Source organism: Netta rufina (assembly GCF_964035555.1).
Source record: "Netta rufina genome assembly, chromosome: 2".
Classification (NCBI taxonomy): Eukaryota; Metazoa; Chordata; class Aves; order Anseriformes; family Anatidae; genus Netta; species Netta rufina.
This window is the reverse complement of record NC_140124.1, coordinates 68,709,196-68,730,499: the sequence shown is the minus strand read 5'-3', so window position 1 is coordinate 68,730,499 and position 21,304 is coordinate 68,709,196. Positions and strand designations below refer to the sequence as shown.

Sequence of the window (21,304 nt, the reverse complement as noted above, 5' to 3'; positions counted from 1 at the left end):
TTTAAAAGAAACAAAACACAACAAAAACATGCAGTCTAAGCCACTGTACCAAACCAGACTGTTTGAATCTGGTGCAGATAAGAGGTTGGCCCAGACAACTTGTCCACATTTCACATAACTAAGAGCATTCTTTAGAAGGGATGTAAGCAACACTTTTTGTTGAAAAAGAAAAGAAATCTAAAACAAAACCCTTTATGATGTGGGAGTAAAAAGCTCATTATGTTAAGTGATATCAAACATGACCAGAAAAGGCCCTAGGGAGATATTACACTTTTTTATTGGATTCTGTGGGACAAACTAGCCTGGGAACTTGAAAGCACAAGGACTGTGCACGTGGAAATCACATCATATATGAAAAATAATTCCTTACCGTGTGAAAATTATTTGGAAATAGTTTTCAGCTAAAGTTTCTCTTTATGGCAGCCATTTCAAAGGGAGCATACTGAGGCAATGACCTACAGTAGCACTAATACAATAGCTGCTGGATAACCTCCTTGCAGAGTTATGTGGTCTTAGTCCAGTTCTGTGTTGACAGGGAAAACACAGTCAGCACTGAAACTTGTAACAGCTCAGGCTAATGCTGAGCATCTTACTTGGTTTTGACTGAGGACCATGGCAAAAATCCAACACAGCTTTTGAGATGCAATTTAACTTTTGATAATAGTAAAACTGGGCCTCAAGAAAGTGTAAAGAGGGAACCACTATTTCTTATTTAGGAGAGACTGCAAAGGACAAAGGGACAGCATACTTTTGGCTACTTTGACTTTTCATGCTCTGCTTTGACCATGACACATTTCTCTGGGACTTGATTCCTCCAAAAACAAACTGAAGGAAGATTTTGCATTTTGTGACCCTTTGGTGATGGTGACAGCAACCTCAGTGAAAAATACCAACCACCATAATGATGGCAACGTGGTGCATTATCCCTTTCCTCCCTACTTCAGCATCCAGCCAAGAAACAGCAAGCCAATAATAAAGTGGCCCTATTACATACAGTTCTATCTGTTCATGGCTGTCTTAAAGTACATTTGCAGCACCACCCGCAAGTCACAGTTGCATGTTTTTGATATGCACATTTGCATTAATTTGAAAACACAATACTTCTTTTTCCCATCTTGTGTACTCCCCAGTACCCCCATATACAAATTTTTACAGTGAAAAACAGCAGCCTGTGCTTGTGCTCATTTCTCCTAGATATATGGATATGAAAAAAGGCCTTCCACACACAAAATGAACCAAAACTCATCTGTGCTACGCTGGCTCTCTGCACCAGTTTCTATGCTCAGAGCATCCTAGACGATAAATTTAACACATTTGCCTAATACTATGAGTGCTTGCTCAGGACACAAATGTTAAAGTCCTACTGCCTCTGAGTGCTTCTTGATTACAGGAAACTTTTCCACAAAACTTTGGAAAGTTTGTGTTGCGAAGTATTGGGGGATGTTTATTCCGAATAATTTTTTGAATCATTTGGGTTTTGATAGTTTAAAGGAAAATTCCTCCTTAGGATTCCAGGCAATAATTAAAGGTTTTAAAAACCATACTGGTAACCAGGTGTACTATGGTAATTCTATTTTATGATTTTTAACGTTGTTGAGAAAATATTCAATTTTCTAAATTACATTTAGAACTCTTTCAGATCAGTACATTGGAGCAAGGCGCAGTATTTCCTATTTATGTAATTCAGCTTAGAAGCTTTCTAGGTGACATAGTAAATATTGGAACACATTTAAAGCCATCTGGAGAGGGGATTTTCAGGAACCGGAATTTCTTTAATGAGGGCTAAAAACATCTGGAAAGGACAAACTTGGGTCCACTCATAAAGAGCTTCCTATGACCTCAAGCAATCCGGAACTAATTTTTCAGAAGCTAAAGCTACTGAAAATCACAGAGCATGTTCTAGAACACACACTGCGGCAAGAGGCTCTTTTGCATGCTTTTGTTTGGGAGAGCACTCATGTTTTACCATCCTATAAGCATTGCAAAGCAAGCTTGCAAATTTATTTTGTAATTAACTCAAAGAAAAGTAAAAATGCTTTTCCAGGTCCTGCAGCGCAACAACTGAAGTTTTTCTTCAGATTACAGAATATAGAGTCTATAAGCTATGAAATGCTATAGATAAATTTATAGATTGCATCTGTCTCAGAATGATAGTAACGAGTAACAAGCAAGGTCATAATATAGCGCTTCAGTTTTTACCAAATTCCATTACATTAGAGTCATAGAATATCCTACTTTGGAAGGGACCCACAAGGATCCCTGAGTCCAACTCTTGTCTCCTCCACACATGACCACCCCAAAATCCTGTGTTAAATACAATTTCTGTTAAAAATAGTAACTAAACCAAACCAAAAACAAACAAACAAACAAAAACCATTAATGATACTCAGTTGCAGGTCTCTCCCTGTATAGACCCAGTCATTAGGGGAGAAGAATGAAAAGTAAAGTTTTACTTAAAATTACATTGGTGTCAGTTTTAAAATGCAGTATTATCCATTCTTCAGTGCAATTGTCTTGAAAGAGCATACTGAAAATGTCAGCTTTTTCTTCACTGTCTATAAAATTACATTAAATAAAATCTAAAAGTGCAGATTTCGTCCTGATAAAGCATTTCAAAAGGTAAACTGAAACCTAAGTGAATACCTCTACAATACTCCTAATTATTCCAAATGCAGAATAACGTCACCAGAATACAAGAACATAAAAGTGTACCGTGGCTGCTCTCTTCTACTTCTCTTCCTGCACGAGAAGGTCCTGTTTCAGACAAATAACACAGATACCTGTGTGCCCATTTAATTCACACAGATTTAGTGAAGGTTTGAGAAAGCAAGATGACATTTTGAGTAACACAAAACTTTACAACAGCAGTGGAGGAACAAACATGCTCACCATTATCTTGAATAAGTTTCTTTCTGCTTTTCTCACTAAATATAAAACTGTCATGTATAAAACTGCAAAAGTATGTAATTCTGTACGCTTTTTAGAATTAGAAGTTACATATACATAGAGCACCATATTTCTGTGGGTTGAAATAAGTCTTCTATAAAGCTCCCTTTGTTAGTTGTGCTAAAACAGATTTTAAGCCTTTTTGACATTTCCCTTCTCTTTTACAGGTCTGTTATTTGGAATTTCTGAATAGTCTTACTGCTAAACTATTTATGAAATGTATTTATGTTCCTCATTCAAATTCTACTACAACAGCCACTACTGCATCTTTCTACAAATTATACTGGATTTAACAAACAGCATAAACTAGAAAAACACTAGTGTCCTTGTTACTTTGAGAAGTTCATTTAATTTTAAACAATTAAAGTAATTGGCATGTTTAAAAGTATGTGGTATGATAGATGATTTTGTTCACATTTTTGTAGCAGTTTACTACTCCCCATCCCCCTTTTATTATTATTATTAGTGGTATTATTATTATTATTTAAAGCAGGGACACAATCCCTATCACTAAGCATAAAGTTTTGTCTCAATCCACTTCAGAAAATCACGTCCACTACATTGGACAGCAGTATAAGCTTGCAACTCTTGAAGGTTTTCATCTCTGACACAGTCTAACTTAATTTCTAACAAATCTTAGTTAGGATGCATATGTATTGCTGACAGCACTGTTCAGATCAGAATCACAGAATTCTAGGGGTTGGAAGGGACCTCAAAAGATCATTGGGTCCAACCCCCCTGCCAAAGCAGGTTCCAAAATCATTTTAAGAGTGATCTGTTTTAAACCTTTTAAGGCGTAATGGAGGAGAATACTGCTAAGCAGTGCTTTTCTGTTTGCTTGTTTAATTTAAAAATGTGTGCTTTCATCCACTAAAAATCTCATATTTACACAAAATACTGACCTGCAACTGAGGACAAATATTTACATTATCTACTTCATACAATGACAGGATGTCTAACCTTCCTTGACAAGCTTGTACTGACACCTACTGGGAAATATTTGTAAATCAAAATCCATAGACTTGAGACTTGGAAAGCTTTTCAACTCATGAGTGAACTATATATGAATTAATTTACTGGTTTATTATTCAATTTATTTGCAATTTAATTGGTCTACTGAGAAAACACAGTTTTCAAGGAAAGATTTAACAAGCCATAAACTGTCAGAAGATGCAATACTCCAGCTGTAATTATGGAATTAGTCTATAAAAAGTGTTACCTGCTGTTAGCAAAAAAGCTGGCTAGGAGCAAATAAATCTTTCTCCCTTTCTTCCTAACATTAAAATATGTGATAGGCATTCATTGAATATAAATCATCCCAAGAACTAACTTCAGGTTTACTTAAATGTTAAGAACCTATTGCAGCTCCTATCAGAATCCAGTGCAAACTTTGATCGAGTTTAACAGGGATTAAATCAATCATGTAAACATTGCAAGTATAAGCTAAAACACTTTCTTCATGTACCAATGACATAAAACAACTTTGAAAGTATTCCTTTTTTCTGTTCTTCCCAAATGGTAGAAGCTACTGAGTAAGTATTTTAATATTACAAAATCTCTCTGTGGAACACGGTTGTGCCCAGACAGCCCATAGTATCACCTTGCTAGAATACCGATGAAGATAAGAATTGTATCTGTCAGGTATGTTCTGTTTTGAGACAATCAGACATGATAAGTTTTGACCTTTTTTTTTTTTTTTTTTTAGCATTTGAAGAGAAAAAATGCTTTAAGTGTTGGAATGTTGGAAAGTGCCTTCAAAGACAATTAGACAATTTATGGATTTCCAGTTAAATCAAAAACTAAAGCATATCATATAAAAATGAAAATTACTGAATAAATACTGAATAAAATAACATAGCATCAGATGGTCTTTGGGTAGTCCTGCAACAAATAAAAGTTTGCCAATAGGCAAAGAAAAGTGTTTTCAAACGATCTTCAGCATAAAAATTTCTGTGAGACTCTAAAAGAGGAACACATTTTCAATGTTAATATTTAGAAGCTTTTCAAAGAATCCACAGCACACAATACAGAAGTTTTTGGAAATACCTTTTTATTTTTCAGTGGATACCCAACTTGCAACAAGTGTATCATTGCTTAACAGTTCTCAAATTGAAAAAAGTACTAAAATGTACAGTTCCAGTGCAGTTAATTAGGTATTGAAGTCTTAATAAAAATGATCAGTGCAAAAATAAAATTAATTCAGTATACTGTTAGATGCATTTTGTTATAAAGGTATTTGAGCTTTGAGCACATATACATTAAAAGAATCTGGTAAGACAGAAGCCTTTTTGAGTTTTCCCTTAAAACAAAGTCATTCCACATCCAATTATAAAGACAGGCAAGAACTTCTAAGTTGAATACTGAGCTTAGTTATGACATTCATAAGTGGGTGCATAAGCTGAGAAATATAACAGAGGTCACCTTCTGTTCAGACAGGGGTTGTTAAAAATGAAGCTTCCCTGTTTTTAATGTGTGGGATACCCGTGAGACATCTATGTTTTTTCCATCCACAACAGAGAATTAACAACATTCCAGCATGCCCCAGTGTCGGCAAGTTCTCTTTTTCAGTCCAGATGCATGATGATGATTGATGAAGCTGTCAGGCCTACAGTAGCAGGCAGAGCAACCTGGCAGGAATTCAGTGTTACTGAAAGAAATCTCAAATACTTATTCCATCTCTTCTACTAACTTTAATCACACTATCAACATGCTGCCAGGAATGGAGCCTTGACACCAAGCCATAAATTTACACAAGCAACCATTGTCACCACACTACCATTGCCATACAGGTAAAGGGTAAATTCTGTTTATTTTTACCTGTTTCCATTCTATATATTGGACGCCAGTTAAATTATGGAAACATATTTCCTGTATTACCGGTTAGCTTGCAGCAGATTTCATTAAGGTACTATGTCTCATTTTGCTTGGTTAATGAACTGATTATGTTAACTTCTTCAGTTACACTGCTGTTAAATAAAAGTTTTAAATAAAGGAAAGCAATACAGGAGCTTCACATACTCCATATGAGTAATGGTTAGTAAGAAAAAAAAATCAGTACTACAAGCGTTTTACCACTAATGTGATCATTTGTCAGACTGAAAAAGAAACAAAAGTTTCCTCAGCTGGTTTATAAAGTTCTGATAAGTTTATCTTAAGTAAACCAACAGCATGTCATATATTTAAGGTAGATACTTGAATTAGCTTTGTAGCTAGTACAAGACCAATATGCTTCTCATGATTACTCTTGAGCTTGTTTTAACTTTGTGTAGAACAGGAAAGCTTAAAAAGAGAGTTCTGAGATATTTACAAGGAGAGGAAAGTGGTTCTTGACAAAACTCACTATTTCTATATTAGGAAAAAAACATTTAAATCTCAATTTTACTTCGTAATACTGACCATAGGGATCAGAAGTTGGAGTTTTAACTGGATTTACAGCTTTGCTGAGACCTCTCATCACTGAAGTTTCGAAGTCTATTCTGTAAAATAAGTTTGTTTTCCTGAAATCTACAGAAAAGGATTTACAGATTTCCCGGTGAATTCTCAGCTAACTATGGATGGAGACTATTACACCTACTCTTTCTTGGAAAAGGGCAGTGGTTGCACACTGGGATGGTTAATGTTACATTAAGCTCTATTTCCCCAAAAGATATGATACGCTCTGCAAATGGAAGAGAATTCCAATTTGCAACTCCCTGAGCCGATGTAGTCACAATGTCATTTCCAATTCTACCTTCCAAGAAACTAAGAAATACTGGCATTCCACTTGCCCTGAACAAAGATAGGCACTTAAGTTGAAAGTATGCAAAACTTTTCTTCCCATACCAAATACGTAGAGGAGATTCTTCTTTTATCTTACTTGTTTCACCTTTCCAAAAGAATCTCAATTTAAGTCAGAAGCAATTGAGTAATGGCATAAAACCAGCACTACTAAAAAAAAGCTCTTAAAAAGAAACGTATTTGGCCAGTTCCTTCTCCATCTCAGAATACTGCTCTTTGAGGCGCTCCATAGCTTTTCTGTGCTCTTCATCCACCTCTGCTTGTTTATTCTGTTGTTCTTTCATGAACGACTCCCACTGGGCTATGCGATTCTCTTCATCAGCCATTACCTTGTCAGCCTGAAGCTGAAGAGAAAAATGGGAAGATTTAGCAATCATTTCTAGATAGAAATAGCCATGAAATCTAAACTTAATTCATCAGAGAAACTGGGATTTTACTTCAGTAGAAATGAAAGTAACAAACAAAATAAATACAAATAAAGGAAAATGAAAATCGTAAAACACAGTAAATGCAAAAGAAATGGTTAAATGTTTGATACTTTTAACGATAGCATCAGCAACAGTACCTTTTCTGCAGCCTGGTGAAAATTAACTAAATAAACAGACACTTCAGAATTACTAGTCCAATTCTGTTGGTCTCTAAAAAGATTATACTTGTTGCATTAATTCCTCCTTTGACTACAGACAAAGTTAGAAGCCCTGTAAGCATCTGATATAAACCTGGATTATCTCACAAAGACTTCATTTTAAAGATGAATTTCTTATCTTGGAAGCGTGGTATTTAGCCCCTTCATTATAGAAAAAAAATAAAAATCAGTAAGAATGGACATTCCCTCACCACTCCATTCTCATTTGTTGAAACAAAAGCATTTTTCACATTCCTGAATACATTTTTAAAACTAGAAGCACACCACACTTCTGTTATACCACAACGATGAGGTTCAGTATAGCCATCAGATCAAAGAAAGTATTGATAAAAAAAAATCCTCTAACAAAAGAAGAGCAAAATACAATATAACAACATAAATATACAATGTTCTCAAACTGGCAGTTGGTTTTTCTGCTCTAGCCAGCTCTCTCTCATTGTGACTAATGTTTTCCTTTATAAACAAATTATTTTCTCCCTCAGAATTTCATTCTGCTTGGCTTCTGGTAAGCTTGATTCCTTTCACTCTCTTGTCTTAGAGAAGAGAAAAAATCCAGCTATCTAGAGAGATCAAACACGCATCCAATATAGATGTACTTCTGCAGACTTTTTGCATGCAATATTAATAGTCTGGCTTCCTTACGCTTGAGTCACAATAAATTTAGACAGTTGCTCTTACATTTGCTCTGTCTTCCAGCAAAAGAAAGGATTCATCTTCCTTATTTTCTTCTTTTTTGTGTATCAGGAATGTTTGTTTTCTATGTATAGCACTTCTGTGCAGGAATAAATACTGCTATAGGCTTCAATAGACATCTGACATTTTTGTCAACTACATGCAATGAAAACCCATTTCTACAGTCTTCAACACGTTCTATGCACTGCTCTCCAAGATCATACATTTTAGGTTAAATACACAGCATTTCATATACATTATAACGGTATTACGCCAACTTCTGTTTTGTCTGCCACAGATACCACCTACTAACAAAATATACTAGTGTGTACTACCAGTTCCACTAGCACGCTTTATTTTTTGAAACTGCCAATGTATTACACACTTACTGACAGGATCACACAGAGCCTACTTGAACTACACTCTTGACAAAACCACGCTCTGGAAAAAAATAAATAGTTTGCAAGGAACATGAAACTTTTATTCTTCTGCTTATTATTTTTAAGTTCCACAGCACCACTTCTACCTAAGGATATAAAATGATTTACCAGGCAAAACAACTGAAGAGATTTCAAGAGTATGAAACAACTAAGTTCAGTTTATCAAAACTAACTGTGCAACCAAATGCAATTGCTAACAGATGGGTGTCTTTGGGTACAGTCTTTACAAATGATGTATATTCTGCAGTGTAAGTTTGCTTCTTACTAGAAAGTAAAGAATCTGTACAGGAGAGACCTATGAATGCCACAGCTGTGTGAAAGCTTCAGTTGGCACTGCAATCTTGTTAGACATCAGAGAAGAATGAAAGAGAGAAATTGTGACCAAGGACAGATTTTTCCTACACCCATATTCCAAGATCCAAACTGCAACAGACATTGTCTCTGAAGCTAAGGCACTACACAGCTTCCATCATCCAAGCATTCACTGCTGTCTTGTAGCAGCTGCTACTGTGGTACAGCCTCTTCTTGCTCAGAACACCAGTAACAGCCTCTTGTGGACCCAAGCTCCCACAAAGGACACTAACACCTAACTCCAGCATATAAGCAAGACACTAAAAGATTAAGTTTCTCGGCACAAGATGACTTTCACATTGTAGCTCTGCAAGTTCCCTTCATATTGGCCCTGTTTTTGTTTTCTTTCTACAACATTCTCCACTCTTACCATATCCTCTTTTTACCCAGTGCTATTTACTTCACTGCTTTATTCAATTGACTGTAACATACAGGAGGAAAAACTAACGAAATGAAGACACCATGCACAAAATATTGTGCCCTAGCTGTAACTGTAGCTCTAGCACTGCTAGAAAGCATTGAGATCCATAAAGGTGGATGAAATAATCTCTCATTAACTGTGCCATTGATAGATATGAAAAATCCTTAAAATGCAAATGTTTAGGTATCTTGGCATGGATGCATACTGGTTAAGTCAAAAGGCCAGTTTCAAAAAGCAGTTTCCAAAACTCAACACCATTAGGTAAATCAGTGATCTGTAGAGACAATGTTGAGCATTTTATAATATCAATTTGTAATTTCCATACTTCTAGATTTGTAGAAAGTTTGTTTTCCAGAAAACAATACATGTATGTTTTGATAACGTGCCTGGCAAATGACTTTACAGGGCAATTTCATAAAGGTGGGGAAAATAGCATCTTCATTTTAAGATTAAAAAAAATCAGGTTATTTTTCATCTGTTCGTTATTTAGGAAACTTTCCAGTGCCCTTGTATTACATGTCTCACTCCTCAAAGACTAACCACTCAAACCTGAAGAAATATTAAATATTAATAAAAATAGGCACTATCTACTCAAGCTTCAGGATCCCTAGTTATGAAGAATTAATTCTATTAATATTTAAATTCTCTGTATGTAGAGAAGAACAATACTTCAGTGAACATCATTTAAGAGGTAAAATCTTTGAAATACATATGTTCTCTTGCTAAAGATAATAAAATAAAACAAAGATAAGGCTCTAGGCATCTCCTGTCCTTGCTGGTATTGAGTATGACAACAGTAAGAAGAATAATCGCTTTCTAGAGATTTATATCATACATCAGTGATACTGATATATAATTCCAATAATTCTTTCTTAAGTTAGAAAATAAATTTATCACGACTAAAATAATTGTTAATAATTCACCCTCCAACTTCTGCATGTTGTCAGAATTTTTGCATTCAGCAAACGTTTAACAGAATTCCAAGCAATCTCAAACATGCTACTGGTGTTGGTTTGAAAAAAAAAATAAGTATCTCACTTCTAAGATAATAAATACATTCTAGCGAATTATCATCCGTACAAAACTGTGATCTGTATGCATGTGGGAAAGACCCCAGCCACATGCAGAGCAGTCTGTTTTGAGATGTTAGAATTGTTTGAGAAAGTATCTTTTTACTTACAGAATCTAACTCACATACTCCAACTCACAAGACAGTCTCGATATCACAGAGCAACAGAACAGTCCAGGTTCAGTCTCTACGGTTTCCTTAACCAGATGTATTCACTGGGCAAGTGAGGAGACAGAACTGAAAACTTTTTTTGGTTATGGCATTAAACCTGATGGCGGGAACCTATTTCCAGTTCCTGATATACTGAATAATTAAGCTTTTGATAAATGCTGCCTATAACTATTCCAAACGTTAGAACAGTTGCTTATTCTTACGTGCTTTTTTAATATCAGTTGTTTCAAAGGAATAAAGAACTGATAGATGCCCTTTGTAGGCATCTACAAATTGATTAACGTAGGCATCAACGTGTAGGTTGAAGAGAGTAACACCGTCATTTCTACAGATACTTACATGTATTTACAAATCTGAATTCATCAAATCAATGACTCGCATCAAATGTCTAAACAATAATCCAAAATCCAACAAAAATCCAAAGAACTTCGGTAGCTGTACCCCTTAACTGACATAGAGCATTAAGAGACTCAGGGGCATTTGCATATTCATGTTCAGTTAGGAAGCACTTCTGCTTTACTACACAGCACAAAATAAAGCATGCATTCTGGATAAGTAGGTATTCATATTTTAGGAAGGTAGAATGTTTTTTTCTAAAATCCAGAGAGTACTTGTGGAAATAATAAATACTTATCTTCTGATTTGATAAAATCAATGTTTTTACTGTCACGAAGAAGGTAATAACACCTGAATGTTCAAAAATGTGTGTACAATTGCATGAGAAAACATTCTTCATCCTATTGAACATATATATAAATATATCTAAAAAATCAAATTATTCTTTCATGAAGAGCAATGATTCAGTGTTATTTTCTGTATTTTTAAACTCATAACTTTGCAAAACTAACCCAACTATCTTAAAGATAAATTTAAATAAGGCATTTTTTTGAAAAAATGAAAATGATTATAAAACCATTTTTAATAAATATTGTATACTACTTCAGTTTGAAAGATGGTAATGATTTCTTGTATACTGTACTGAATCACCCAAGTTGGTTTTATTTATTATCTTTTTTTTTTTTTTTTTTTTTTTTACAGTCAATGATTATACAAAAACTAACATTTGTAAAAACAGATTTTTTTTTCAGTAGCATTGTTTTTAGTATTACTCAGGTTATTTTTGCTGAAATTTAAAACAAACAAAAAATCAAGCCAAATGCCACATCTTTTGAGGCTTTGAGGCACAGACTAGCTTTCTTACCATACTAGTTCGTGTTACAAGCAACGAAAGGTAAAGTTAGAACAGGAAGCATTAGGCAGCTTCCAGTATAAGCCTGCAATCTTTCAAATAAAATGAGTGAAACTTTTTTACAAAAAAAAAAATAAAAAATCAATGAGACGAGATTCCTCAAATGCTTCTTCCAATGACAATCCTGTAATCACAAGTTATTTTACACAATTTCCCTTTTGTTACTTGGCTGATACCAATAACAGAAAGAAACTGAAAAAAAAAAGAAAAAAGCTGATAAAGCAAATAATTTTCAAATTCATTCCGTTCAGCAGAAATGGAATTCATTTCACTGAGGGATGTAACACAAATCACTTGACACCATATCTTACCCAAAACAACCAAACCAATAATGTCAATGTCTTTTTTTGTTTTTCTTTTCTTTTCTTTTCCAAAACATATGATTTCGGAAAGAAAAGTATGTAAAAAATATTTCTCCTTGAGTGGCTGAACTGCTGTGACAGCTTGTATCTGTAATTCAGAAAAACATATCTACCTGCTACTATTCACATTTGGAAAGTTTCAAAGCCAAAAAGTCTTACTATACAAGCTTAAAAAGAAACATTACAAATTCTGAATAGCTTTTAGCACGCTCTAGTGCATTATAAATTTTCTGAATGGAAACATAGGGCAAATATTCTAAAAAAAATAAATAGTTACTGTTCTTATTAAATGAGTTCATTTTATAATATATTTTTTTTCATTAAAGTTCTACTTCAGACAGTAGAACTATAAGAAGAATTTCCTACTTCAGCCCTCTCCCAATATCTACACTTGTGTTGGGCACAAGCAAACTTTGTCAGGGTTCAGTAGTGTGCTATTCACACAGTATTGGTATTCAACTGCAACTGGACTGCCCATCTTCACTGATTACAAAAAGGAAAGAAAAACATGACTATTGAATTATATAAATCAATGCACAGCCTATTTTGTGTGATGGCCACAGAAATGTCTTCTGTTTTTCTCAACTACTGCATGATTACTTGCAAAGTTTTATTTATAAAAAGATAACATTGAAATACAATCATGAAGGACTAATGGGAATACATTAAACTAATTTCTTGTATAATTTTCCAAATTTTAGATTCACAGCACATGTATTTCAAATGAGCGAAATGTAGCCAACTGAAAAGATTCCAATGATTCGCATGTTCCTATAATACAGCCCTTCATTAAATAACCCATCCACAAGTGAAAAAAAAAATGCTTCCTTTTCAAGGAGCAATACATATAATATGCTCAATGTTCTCAGCTAACTAGGAAAGATTTACATTTCCATTCTGGTAGGTTAGTAGGTGTTTTTTGTTCCACAGAAAATAATTTTTTTAATTTAAGCTTTCCCTATATGTGACAAATATTATAGTCTCAGCAAGGAGGGAAAATAAAGCAAAGGAAATAAAATAAAAAATAGTTTCCACACATCAGGAGATCGTAGGAAGAACTAGTGATCCATTAAGCTTGCAGTCCTAAAACATATATGCTGCTGCAATATGCACTTTATAAGCATAAAAATAACTCCAAATCTTTTACTGCAAGTATATAAAATATAGAAAAGTACATTTTTGATTTGCTATACTGAAGGCAGGTAGACTTGCTGTAGAAGCAAGTAAGACTTTTGCTTAGTTCACATTATAAAAATCTATCCATTCATCCTTTACCTTCCTTTCTTCATGTTCCCTCTCTTGGAGTCTGTGGATCATATTGTTGGAAGCTTGCACTGAAACAACAAATCACAGTAGATCAGTCTGCTGTTCTAAATCAAAGAGAATTTTGCCTGAAAGGGATTTAAATCACGTAAGGCTGTTGCTCATCAAATGTTGTATGACACTGTGTCACTAACCTCTGCAAAAAAGATTTGTCAGTGCTTGCAGAAAATGCATTATATTGCTAACTATACGTAGGCATATCACTGACTTCAACCCTTGTGCGTGTTCTAGAAGCCAAAATGAGAAAGGCAGCCAAATCCTTTTGTGCCCATATTCCTTAATGTTGCTGACAAGCTGGAGTGTAACAGCAACTCAAAAGAAAAACTCACAAGTCAGTAGGTAGGAACAGATGACCAGGGATTATGTTTAAGTTCTTTGTTTCTTGTTTTTCCCCTCCAAATATAAGAAGTAATTTAGTAAAAACAATCTGCACTGATAACATCTTTATGCTGGAGCCAGCCTCTTCTATCCTAAAACTAAGTCTAAGAGAACTTGCCAATGGAAATAGAAACTGTATTTCTACATAGTTTTTCCCCCTAACTCATTAAATAGTTAATTTAATTCTGCATTAATTAATTTCTCCAAAACAATCACTTCTCTCACTAACACAGCCTAGTTATGAGAAATGTATTAGTCATTTATCATCACCTTAAAACTGTATTAGCTCGTGACTTCTCACACCAGCTGGAAGGCTTCTGCCCCCAAAAGGGCTTGCCGTTACAAAATAGGTTCACTGCCCTTGCAGGTGAAAAGGAGCAGGGAGTGCCATGAAATGGAGCATCTCTGGTGGCTAAGCCTGAGCCACTCAGGCCCATTACAATAAAGCAGCAAGTGATAGCGGTGGCAGACTCCCTACCGCAAGCAACAGAGGCTCCCACTTGTCAATCTAATTTGTCATCTAGGGAAGTTTGCTGCTTCCCGGTGGCTCACACTCAGGATGTTGTGAAAAGGCTACAAAGGCACAACTGTCCCTTGGGCTCCCCATCTGCTGCTCTTCCACATAGACACCAGTGATACTGCAGGGGTGAGCTCCAGAGTAGGGAGAATGACTACAGGACTCTGGGGACAGTGGTCAAGGACGTGAGGATTCTGGTCGTGTTATCCTAAACCTTCCTGGTGATGGAGACTTAACAGATCCTGTGGGTTAACAGCTGGTTATGCAGCTGATGCTGGCATCAGGGTTTTGTTTCTAGGAGTGTAAGACCCGCCCTGAGGTTTCAACAGCTGCTTGGAAAAGACAGGATTGACATGACTAAATAGGGCAGAAGTAGCTCTGCCAACAGGCCGGCAGACCTGTCAGGGACAGCCTGGGACTAGGAATGACAGCAGATGAAGTGATTCCTCAAAAAAATACATTAAAAAAAATAAGGAAATTGGGAACAGGGTGGGCAAGCCAAGGGGCTGAGACAATCATAACAGAAGGGACACAGCAATCACAAAAACAGAGATGAAGTGGAAACACTCCAAGTGTGGGCACCTAAAGAAGTGTCTGCACAACAGCCTTACAGTGAAAGCTCTCAAGCCTGTGCTGGGGATAATGTCAGGCTTGGGAGGCTCTCGGAAATGTCTCTATGCTAATGCACATAGCATGAGGAACAAACAGTAGTTTGAAGTCTGTGTACAGGGCTACCACCTCACTGGGATCAGAGGTACATGATGTGACTGGAGTGCTACAGTGGGTGGGTACGGGCTCTTTTGAAGGACAAGTTGGGAAGGTGAGGAGGGGAGGTTGCCCTTATATGAGTGAGCAGCAAGAATGCAGAGCTCTCTGCCCTGGAATGGATCAGGAGCCAGTCAAAAGCTTCATTTTCAAGGATCACTTCCTCCATGCTCCAGAAAGGTCCATCCTGACATACAGGAAATCAAACAAAGGCAACAGGAGGCTTGAATGGATGAGCAAGTTGCTTCTAACTGAATCCAGCCATAAAAAGGAAGTGTGTAAGAAGTGGAACCAGAGGCAGGGGACCCAAGAAGAGCATAGATCTTGTGGGGACATGGTTAGGAAGGCCAAGGCTGTGAAGCGCAAGATAGCATTCTAAAAGGACATAAACAGAAAAAAGGAAAACTAGGGAAAATGCAAGCCCTGTGCTGAATGAGACAGGGCTCATTCATATCCATCAGTGACCAAGATGCAGAGTGCACCAGCAGCAGGTTTGCAGATGATGCACAACTGGGAGGAGTGGCTGATAGACAGTATGGTTGTGCTGCCATTCAGAGGGACCTCAATAGGCTGAAGAACTGGCCTACGATGCATCACAAAGTTCCACAAAGGAAAATGACAAATCTTACATCTGTGTTGGAATAACAGCAGGCACCAACACCCACTGAGGGCCAACATCCTGGACTCCATTAGGAAAAGCACTGCCAGCCGGGCAAGGGAGATGATCCTTCACCCCTGCTTGGCACTGGTGAGGCCAGTGGTGTGCTACTGTCTGCTTCTGGACAAGCAAGGAAAAGCAAGGAAGGAACAGACTTACTGGAGCAAGTCTCATGCAGGGCCAAAAAGATGATTAAGAGACTGAAGCACCTCTCTTGAGAACAGGCTGGAAGAGCTGGGAATGACCAGCCTGAAGAAAAGGAGGCTCAGAGGAGATCTTCAGAGGAGATCTTATAAATGCGAATAAATATCTGATGGTAGGGAATGAAGATGAGGAAGCCAGAATCTTCCCTGTAGAAACACATGAGATTCTCTGTAGAAAACACAAGAAAACACTTTTTTCCTGGAAGGGTGGTTGAACACTGTAATAGCTTGCCCAGGGAGGTTGTGGAGTCTCCATCTGTAGAGATATGCAAAACCCAGCTGGCCACAGCTCTGAACAACCTACTTGAGCAGGGAGGTCGGACAAAATGACCTCCAGAGGTCCCCTGCAACTTCAACAAATCTGTGATTCCATATATTCCCATCTGTCATTCCTTACTATGAACAATGTATTGTGCAGATAGACATTGGAGAATCAGGGAGTAATATCAACAGTTCATTCCTTTCTGAAGGTATTAGAACATATGCCTTATGTACATGACTAAATGATAGCTTTGAAATATTTTCCTGCAACCTTGTTATGTGTATAGCATCATTACCGCTTGTTATTCTACATATTCCAGATGCTGCACAAGTAAGCTATATGAAATTAAACGTTTACAAAGTGCTACACATAAAATGAAATAGCCACACTGATAACTTTCAACAGCATAAATTTGGTAGTTAAAGCTTTATGGCCACAGTCTCTTAGAGTATCTTGTTCAGAAGCTGAATGATCAAGAAAAAAATGCTGAAATTTTATTACAACAAATTTTAAACTTCCTTCTAAAAATGTAAGCAATAAAAAGTTTATTAAATACTTATAACTTTGAAACTAGGATTAGCATACAAGAATTATTACAACTACCACATTTGCAACTAAAGATAATAGCACATTTCATATCTCATATCTACATACCAGCAAGATTTGTTTTAAATTGTGGGAGGAGCCAGTATTATGCTTTCCCATGGAAAAATCAAGAAACTCGAAGGTCACATCACAGCATGTTTCCAAAAAAAAAAAACCAACCCACCATAAACCTGAGATTCTGTCTAAAGCTTTAGATAACATGGAGCAAATACCATCCTGGTTTTAAGTGAATAGTGTAAGTTTGACCTGAAATAGCTTTGACTGAAGTCAGCCAAAAACTTTAATGTAATCTTAGTTGGCTGGGACCAATACATAGCAAAAAATGTCCCTGTTATTTTTTCTTTTTAAATTTTCAGAGAAATGAGAACAAAGTATGAAAGTGGTAGAAAATTTACCTAAGGATGGTAATCTTTCCACAAATCATATTTGGAATCCAAACTATTTATTATTCCTCAAAATGACACAACAAGGGAAATAAGAAACAACTTGCTTACATCTCTTGAGTACTTCATTCAGATTGTCATGCATTGACTGCTCACACTTGGGAAGAATGTTTTCATTTGCTTCAAAGATAGTGCTCTTTAGATTTTCAAGTACTCGTAGTTCTCGGAGGCCACGTTTTTCCTGCCAGAAGAATTTAAAGACAATGAATGGATAACAAGAAATTACACTTTCCAAAATAAGAGAGTTTCCCAGGTGATAAACTAATGGCTTTTATCTCAAGAATTGTACCATTGTTTACTAAAGTGTTACTCTGCTTACTTAGCACAATTGTTAAAATAAGTTTTGTGGGAAAAAATAGAACAAGACATCAGTTGCAGTGAGAGAAATAAGTGAATTTAGTTACGATTCTGTAATTGGGTTTCAAAATTCCCTTCCTATGAAAAGACATACAAAAGTATTTTGTGCATCCTATTCAGGAAGGTCAAAGAAAAATTATTCTTTGAGACTTTCAGACATATACAACACACATCTGATGAGAGCCTAGTTCACATACTTATTTTGCTAAACCAGTACTGGGAGAAGTTAGATCTGGTTGAAATATTAGCTACAACCTTGAGGAAAAAAATAAATTAATGTAATTTATTAAAAAAAAAAAAAAAATCTCTGCAGACAAGAAGTCTAAAGCATAACCATATTTTTTTCAGGATTAATTTTAAGATTTTAAATCCCAATTTTTTTAAGAATAAGAATATATTCTTACAAATAGCCTGTTGACACAAGATACTACTTTTCTAAGGTTTTGCTGCCATCTTGTGGACACTATTAAGCTTCGAAGCAAATGTATGTTAGAACAGCTTTTATACCTTCAGTACTTTAGCTTTATTCAGACAATCAGGCAACATTCATTCAATTTTTAATGATTTTCTCACTTAGCATAATGTGATCCTTTTCTCTTCCAGAAACATCAATTTTTGCTCCATGAAGGTAAGTAAAGCAAAATTCAATTACAAGTGCAAGCCGAATCCATCTGAAGTACAAGCCAGTTCCTTTATCAGACACAATTCTATACCAACAGCATTTTTGTTGAACCTAAGAGACTTATTTAAGACAGCAGAACTACATCGTTCCCCTCCGTTGATATTCCTACCAGTCTTTTGAAGGAAATAAAAAGTTTTGAACAGGGCATACGTATTAAGTGGAGTCCTAAATTTATCATTCTTTACCAAAGATGCAAACACATACTACAGGTGCAGTAATCATTCTGGGCAAGAAATGCATGCCAAATCTTTCTGAAGCAAATTACAAATGCATTCAAAGCTCTAAAAAGATGCTAAAACTGCATGAAGTCTCAGTAAAACACAAATACTTACTTCAAATTCTTTAACAAAGTATCGTATTTCTCCCTGAATTACTGGTCTGTGATCCAGCAGTCTTGAATAGATTTCCCCGACATCTAGAAGATTAACAAAAGTTAGTTTTTCTCTCATGTTCCATACTTGGCTACACAACACATGTTGGCACAACATACTTAAATACACGGGGCACTTATGCTCACCAGAAACATACAAAACCAAAAGAACAGCAGAATGCTGTTAGCTAGCTATCCTATTTATGCAGCAAACCACTGACTTAAATAAAATACAATGCATCAACAGAGCAGGTGCCACAGACACCTCGCTGTGAACTTTCCCCTCTGCCTCCTGTCACCCTGTTTTCAACCTCCTCCTCAGCACATGGCTTCCAGATCTGACTGTTAACGACAGTAAAGAACTGATACACAGAAGAACTTAAGGCTGCAGTTCAACAGAAATTCACAGCTTAAGATGTGGGAGCCTCCTGCAGTGAGGGACAACCGGAAAGCTCACTATACTGCCACACTGCCTGCTGTGTTCCAGGGCTAAGGACTTGAAACACACTCACGCAAACACAAGTATTTACGATATTTGTGTATCCTGCATTTGCCCCACAGCCCCAGCCACTCCCCAGCGAGAAACGCACGACCCCCGCGGGCCTACCCTTGATGATAGGCTGAAGCAGGGCCCCGGCAGACAGCGCCTCCCGCTTCCTATCGCCGGGCAGGGCCAGGGGCAGGGGTAAGGGCAGGGCCAGGGGCAAGGGCAGGGCCGCCCCGCTCCGGCCGGGGGACGCGGGGCCTGCCCTGCTCATGGCGCCCGGCGCCGCGGCCTCCCCGTGACGCCATCACCGTGCGCCCGCCGCCGTTGCCATGGCAACCGCGGGGCCTGCCCCAGGATGCAGCTGCCGGGCCGGGCCGAAGGGGGGCGCCTGGTGGGGGGGGGGGGCGAATCTCCTAGGCAGTCCTGCTCTCCTCTGGCACCCCGCGCTGTTCCGGAAACTAAATAAAAAATACAAATAAAAATAATTAAAAAAACAAACACCAATCAAACGAAAACAACCCACCACCACCACAAGGTGCAGTTGCTAGTTTTAATAGATGAGGCCCGAATTCACATAAATCAGTTTGCTTCCGAAAAATCATTAGTCGTGGTTTATGAAAATTAAGACAAGTAGTCTACTTCGTAAACAAAGAAAAAAATGACTTAAAGTCCCTTCGTGTTCCTTTTACCCATCAGGAAATGTTCTGTATACTTCCCACCCTTACAAGTTATTAACTTTACAATATATTAACCACAATTTTTCTTGTTATCCTTTCTGTTTTGTACTATATATACACAATAACTTTTAGAACAGCATGTTTCTTTCCAATAGCATGATCCAATATCCTTAGGTCATTGCACCTATAGTGTTAATTGCATCTATACTTACTTTATTTTTCTGCCCATCAACCTATCCTGTCCAGGTCCCTCTGCAGGGCCTTCTTACCCTGTGGCAGGTCGATACTTCCCCCGAACTTGGTATCATCTGCAAACTAACTGAGGGTGCACTCCATTCCCTCATCCAATAAAGATATTAAGGAGGATGGGTCCCAACACTGGCCCCTGGGGAACACCCCTGGTGACAGGTCACCAGCTGGATTTCACCCCATTCACCACCACTCTCTGCACCCGGCTGTTCAGCCGGTTTTTAACCCAGCAGAGTGTACCTGTCCAAACCATGGGCTGCCAGCTTCTCCAGGAGAATGCTGCGGGAGACCGTGTCAAAGGCCTTGCTGAAGTCTAGGTAGACTATGTCAACAGGCTTTCCCTCATCCCCCAGGCAGGTCACCTGGTCATAGAAGGAGATGAGGTTGGTCAGGCAGTACGTGCCTTTCATGAACGCATGCTGGCTGGGCCTGATCCCCCGGTGGTCTCACATACGTTGTGTGATTGCATTCAAGACAACCTGTTCCATCACCTTTCCTGGCACTGAGGTCAGGCTGACAGGCCTGTAGTTCCTCAGGTCCTCCCTATGACCCTTCTTATAGATGGGCATCACATTAGCAAGTCTTCAGTCATCCGGCATCTCTCCAGATGACCACAACCACTGATAGATGATGGAAAGAGGCCTGGCAATTACATCCACCAACTTCCTCAGCACCCTTGGGTGGATGTCATTTGGCCCTATGGACTTGTGGCAGTCCAGGTGAAGCAGCAGGACTCTGACTATTTCCAGCTGAGCTTTGGAGGGGTTTTTCTGCTCCTCATCCCAGACTTCCAGGTCAGGAAGCTGAGTACCCCGAGGATATGTGGTCTGGCTAGTAAAGGCAGGTGCAAAGAAAGCATTAAGAACCTCAGCCTTTTCCTTATCCTCTGTAGTCATGTTCCCAACCATGTTCAGTAATGAATGGAGATTCTCTTTGGATCTCCTCTTGCCATTAGTATACTTATAAAAACATTTATTTTTTTTTGTTATGAAAGTAGAACTGGACCACAAATTCTGCTAAAGCAGCTGCCACCTATGACATTCAGACTTGGAGTACCTGAAAGGAGGCAGTTTAGCTGGCACAGTTACTATTTTTTAGTAGAAAACACAAAGTTTTTTGTTGCTTTTAGAATTTACTTTTGTCCACATTCTATTCTGCCTAGCATTTGTAAGTAGGAACAATTGTCTGAGTGAGAAAAATTAGGACTTCTTTCATGTATGAAA

General features: G+C 37.5%; 1 protein-coding gene across 1 annotated transcript; it reads right to left on the bottom strand.

The window, feature by feature from the left end:
- Nucleotides 1–4,975: 4,975 nt before the first annotated feature.
- BLOC1S5 (biogenesis of lysosomal organelles complex 1 subunit 5) lies at nt 4,976–19,445 on the bottom strand. The gene is made up of 5 exons (XM_084306955.1): nt 19,276–19,445; nt 18,631–18,713; nt 17,311–17,440; nt 13,380–13,438; nt 4,976–7,067 (listed from the first exon to the last, which is right to left on the bottom strand). The coding sequence occupies exons 1-5, from the start codon at nt 19,424–19,426 to the stop codon at nt 6,888–6,890; spliced, it is 603 nt and encodes a 200-aa protein (XP_084163081.1). The 5' UTR covers nt 19,427–19,445; the 3' UTR covers nt 4,976–6,887.
- Nucleotides 19,446–21,304: the final 1,859 nt, after the last annotated feature.

What these genes read in the sequence shown, in the direction of transcription:
- BLOC1S5 (XM_084306955.1), bottom strand. Translation starts at nt 19,426, where the DNA reads ATGAGCAGGGCAGGCCCCGCGTCCCCCGGCCGGAGCGGGGCGGCCCTG. An exon ending in ACTTTGTTAAAGAATTTGAA is followed by an intron (nt 17,441 to 18,630) that starts GTAAGTATTTGT and finishes TTCTTCTGGCAG; the next exon opens with GAAAAACGTGGCCTCCGAGA. An exon ending in GAATGAAGTACTCAAGAGAT is followed by an intron (nt 13,439 to 17,310) that starts GTAAGCAAGTTG and finishes TTGTTGTTTCAG; the next exon opens with TGCAAGCTTCCAACAATATG.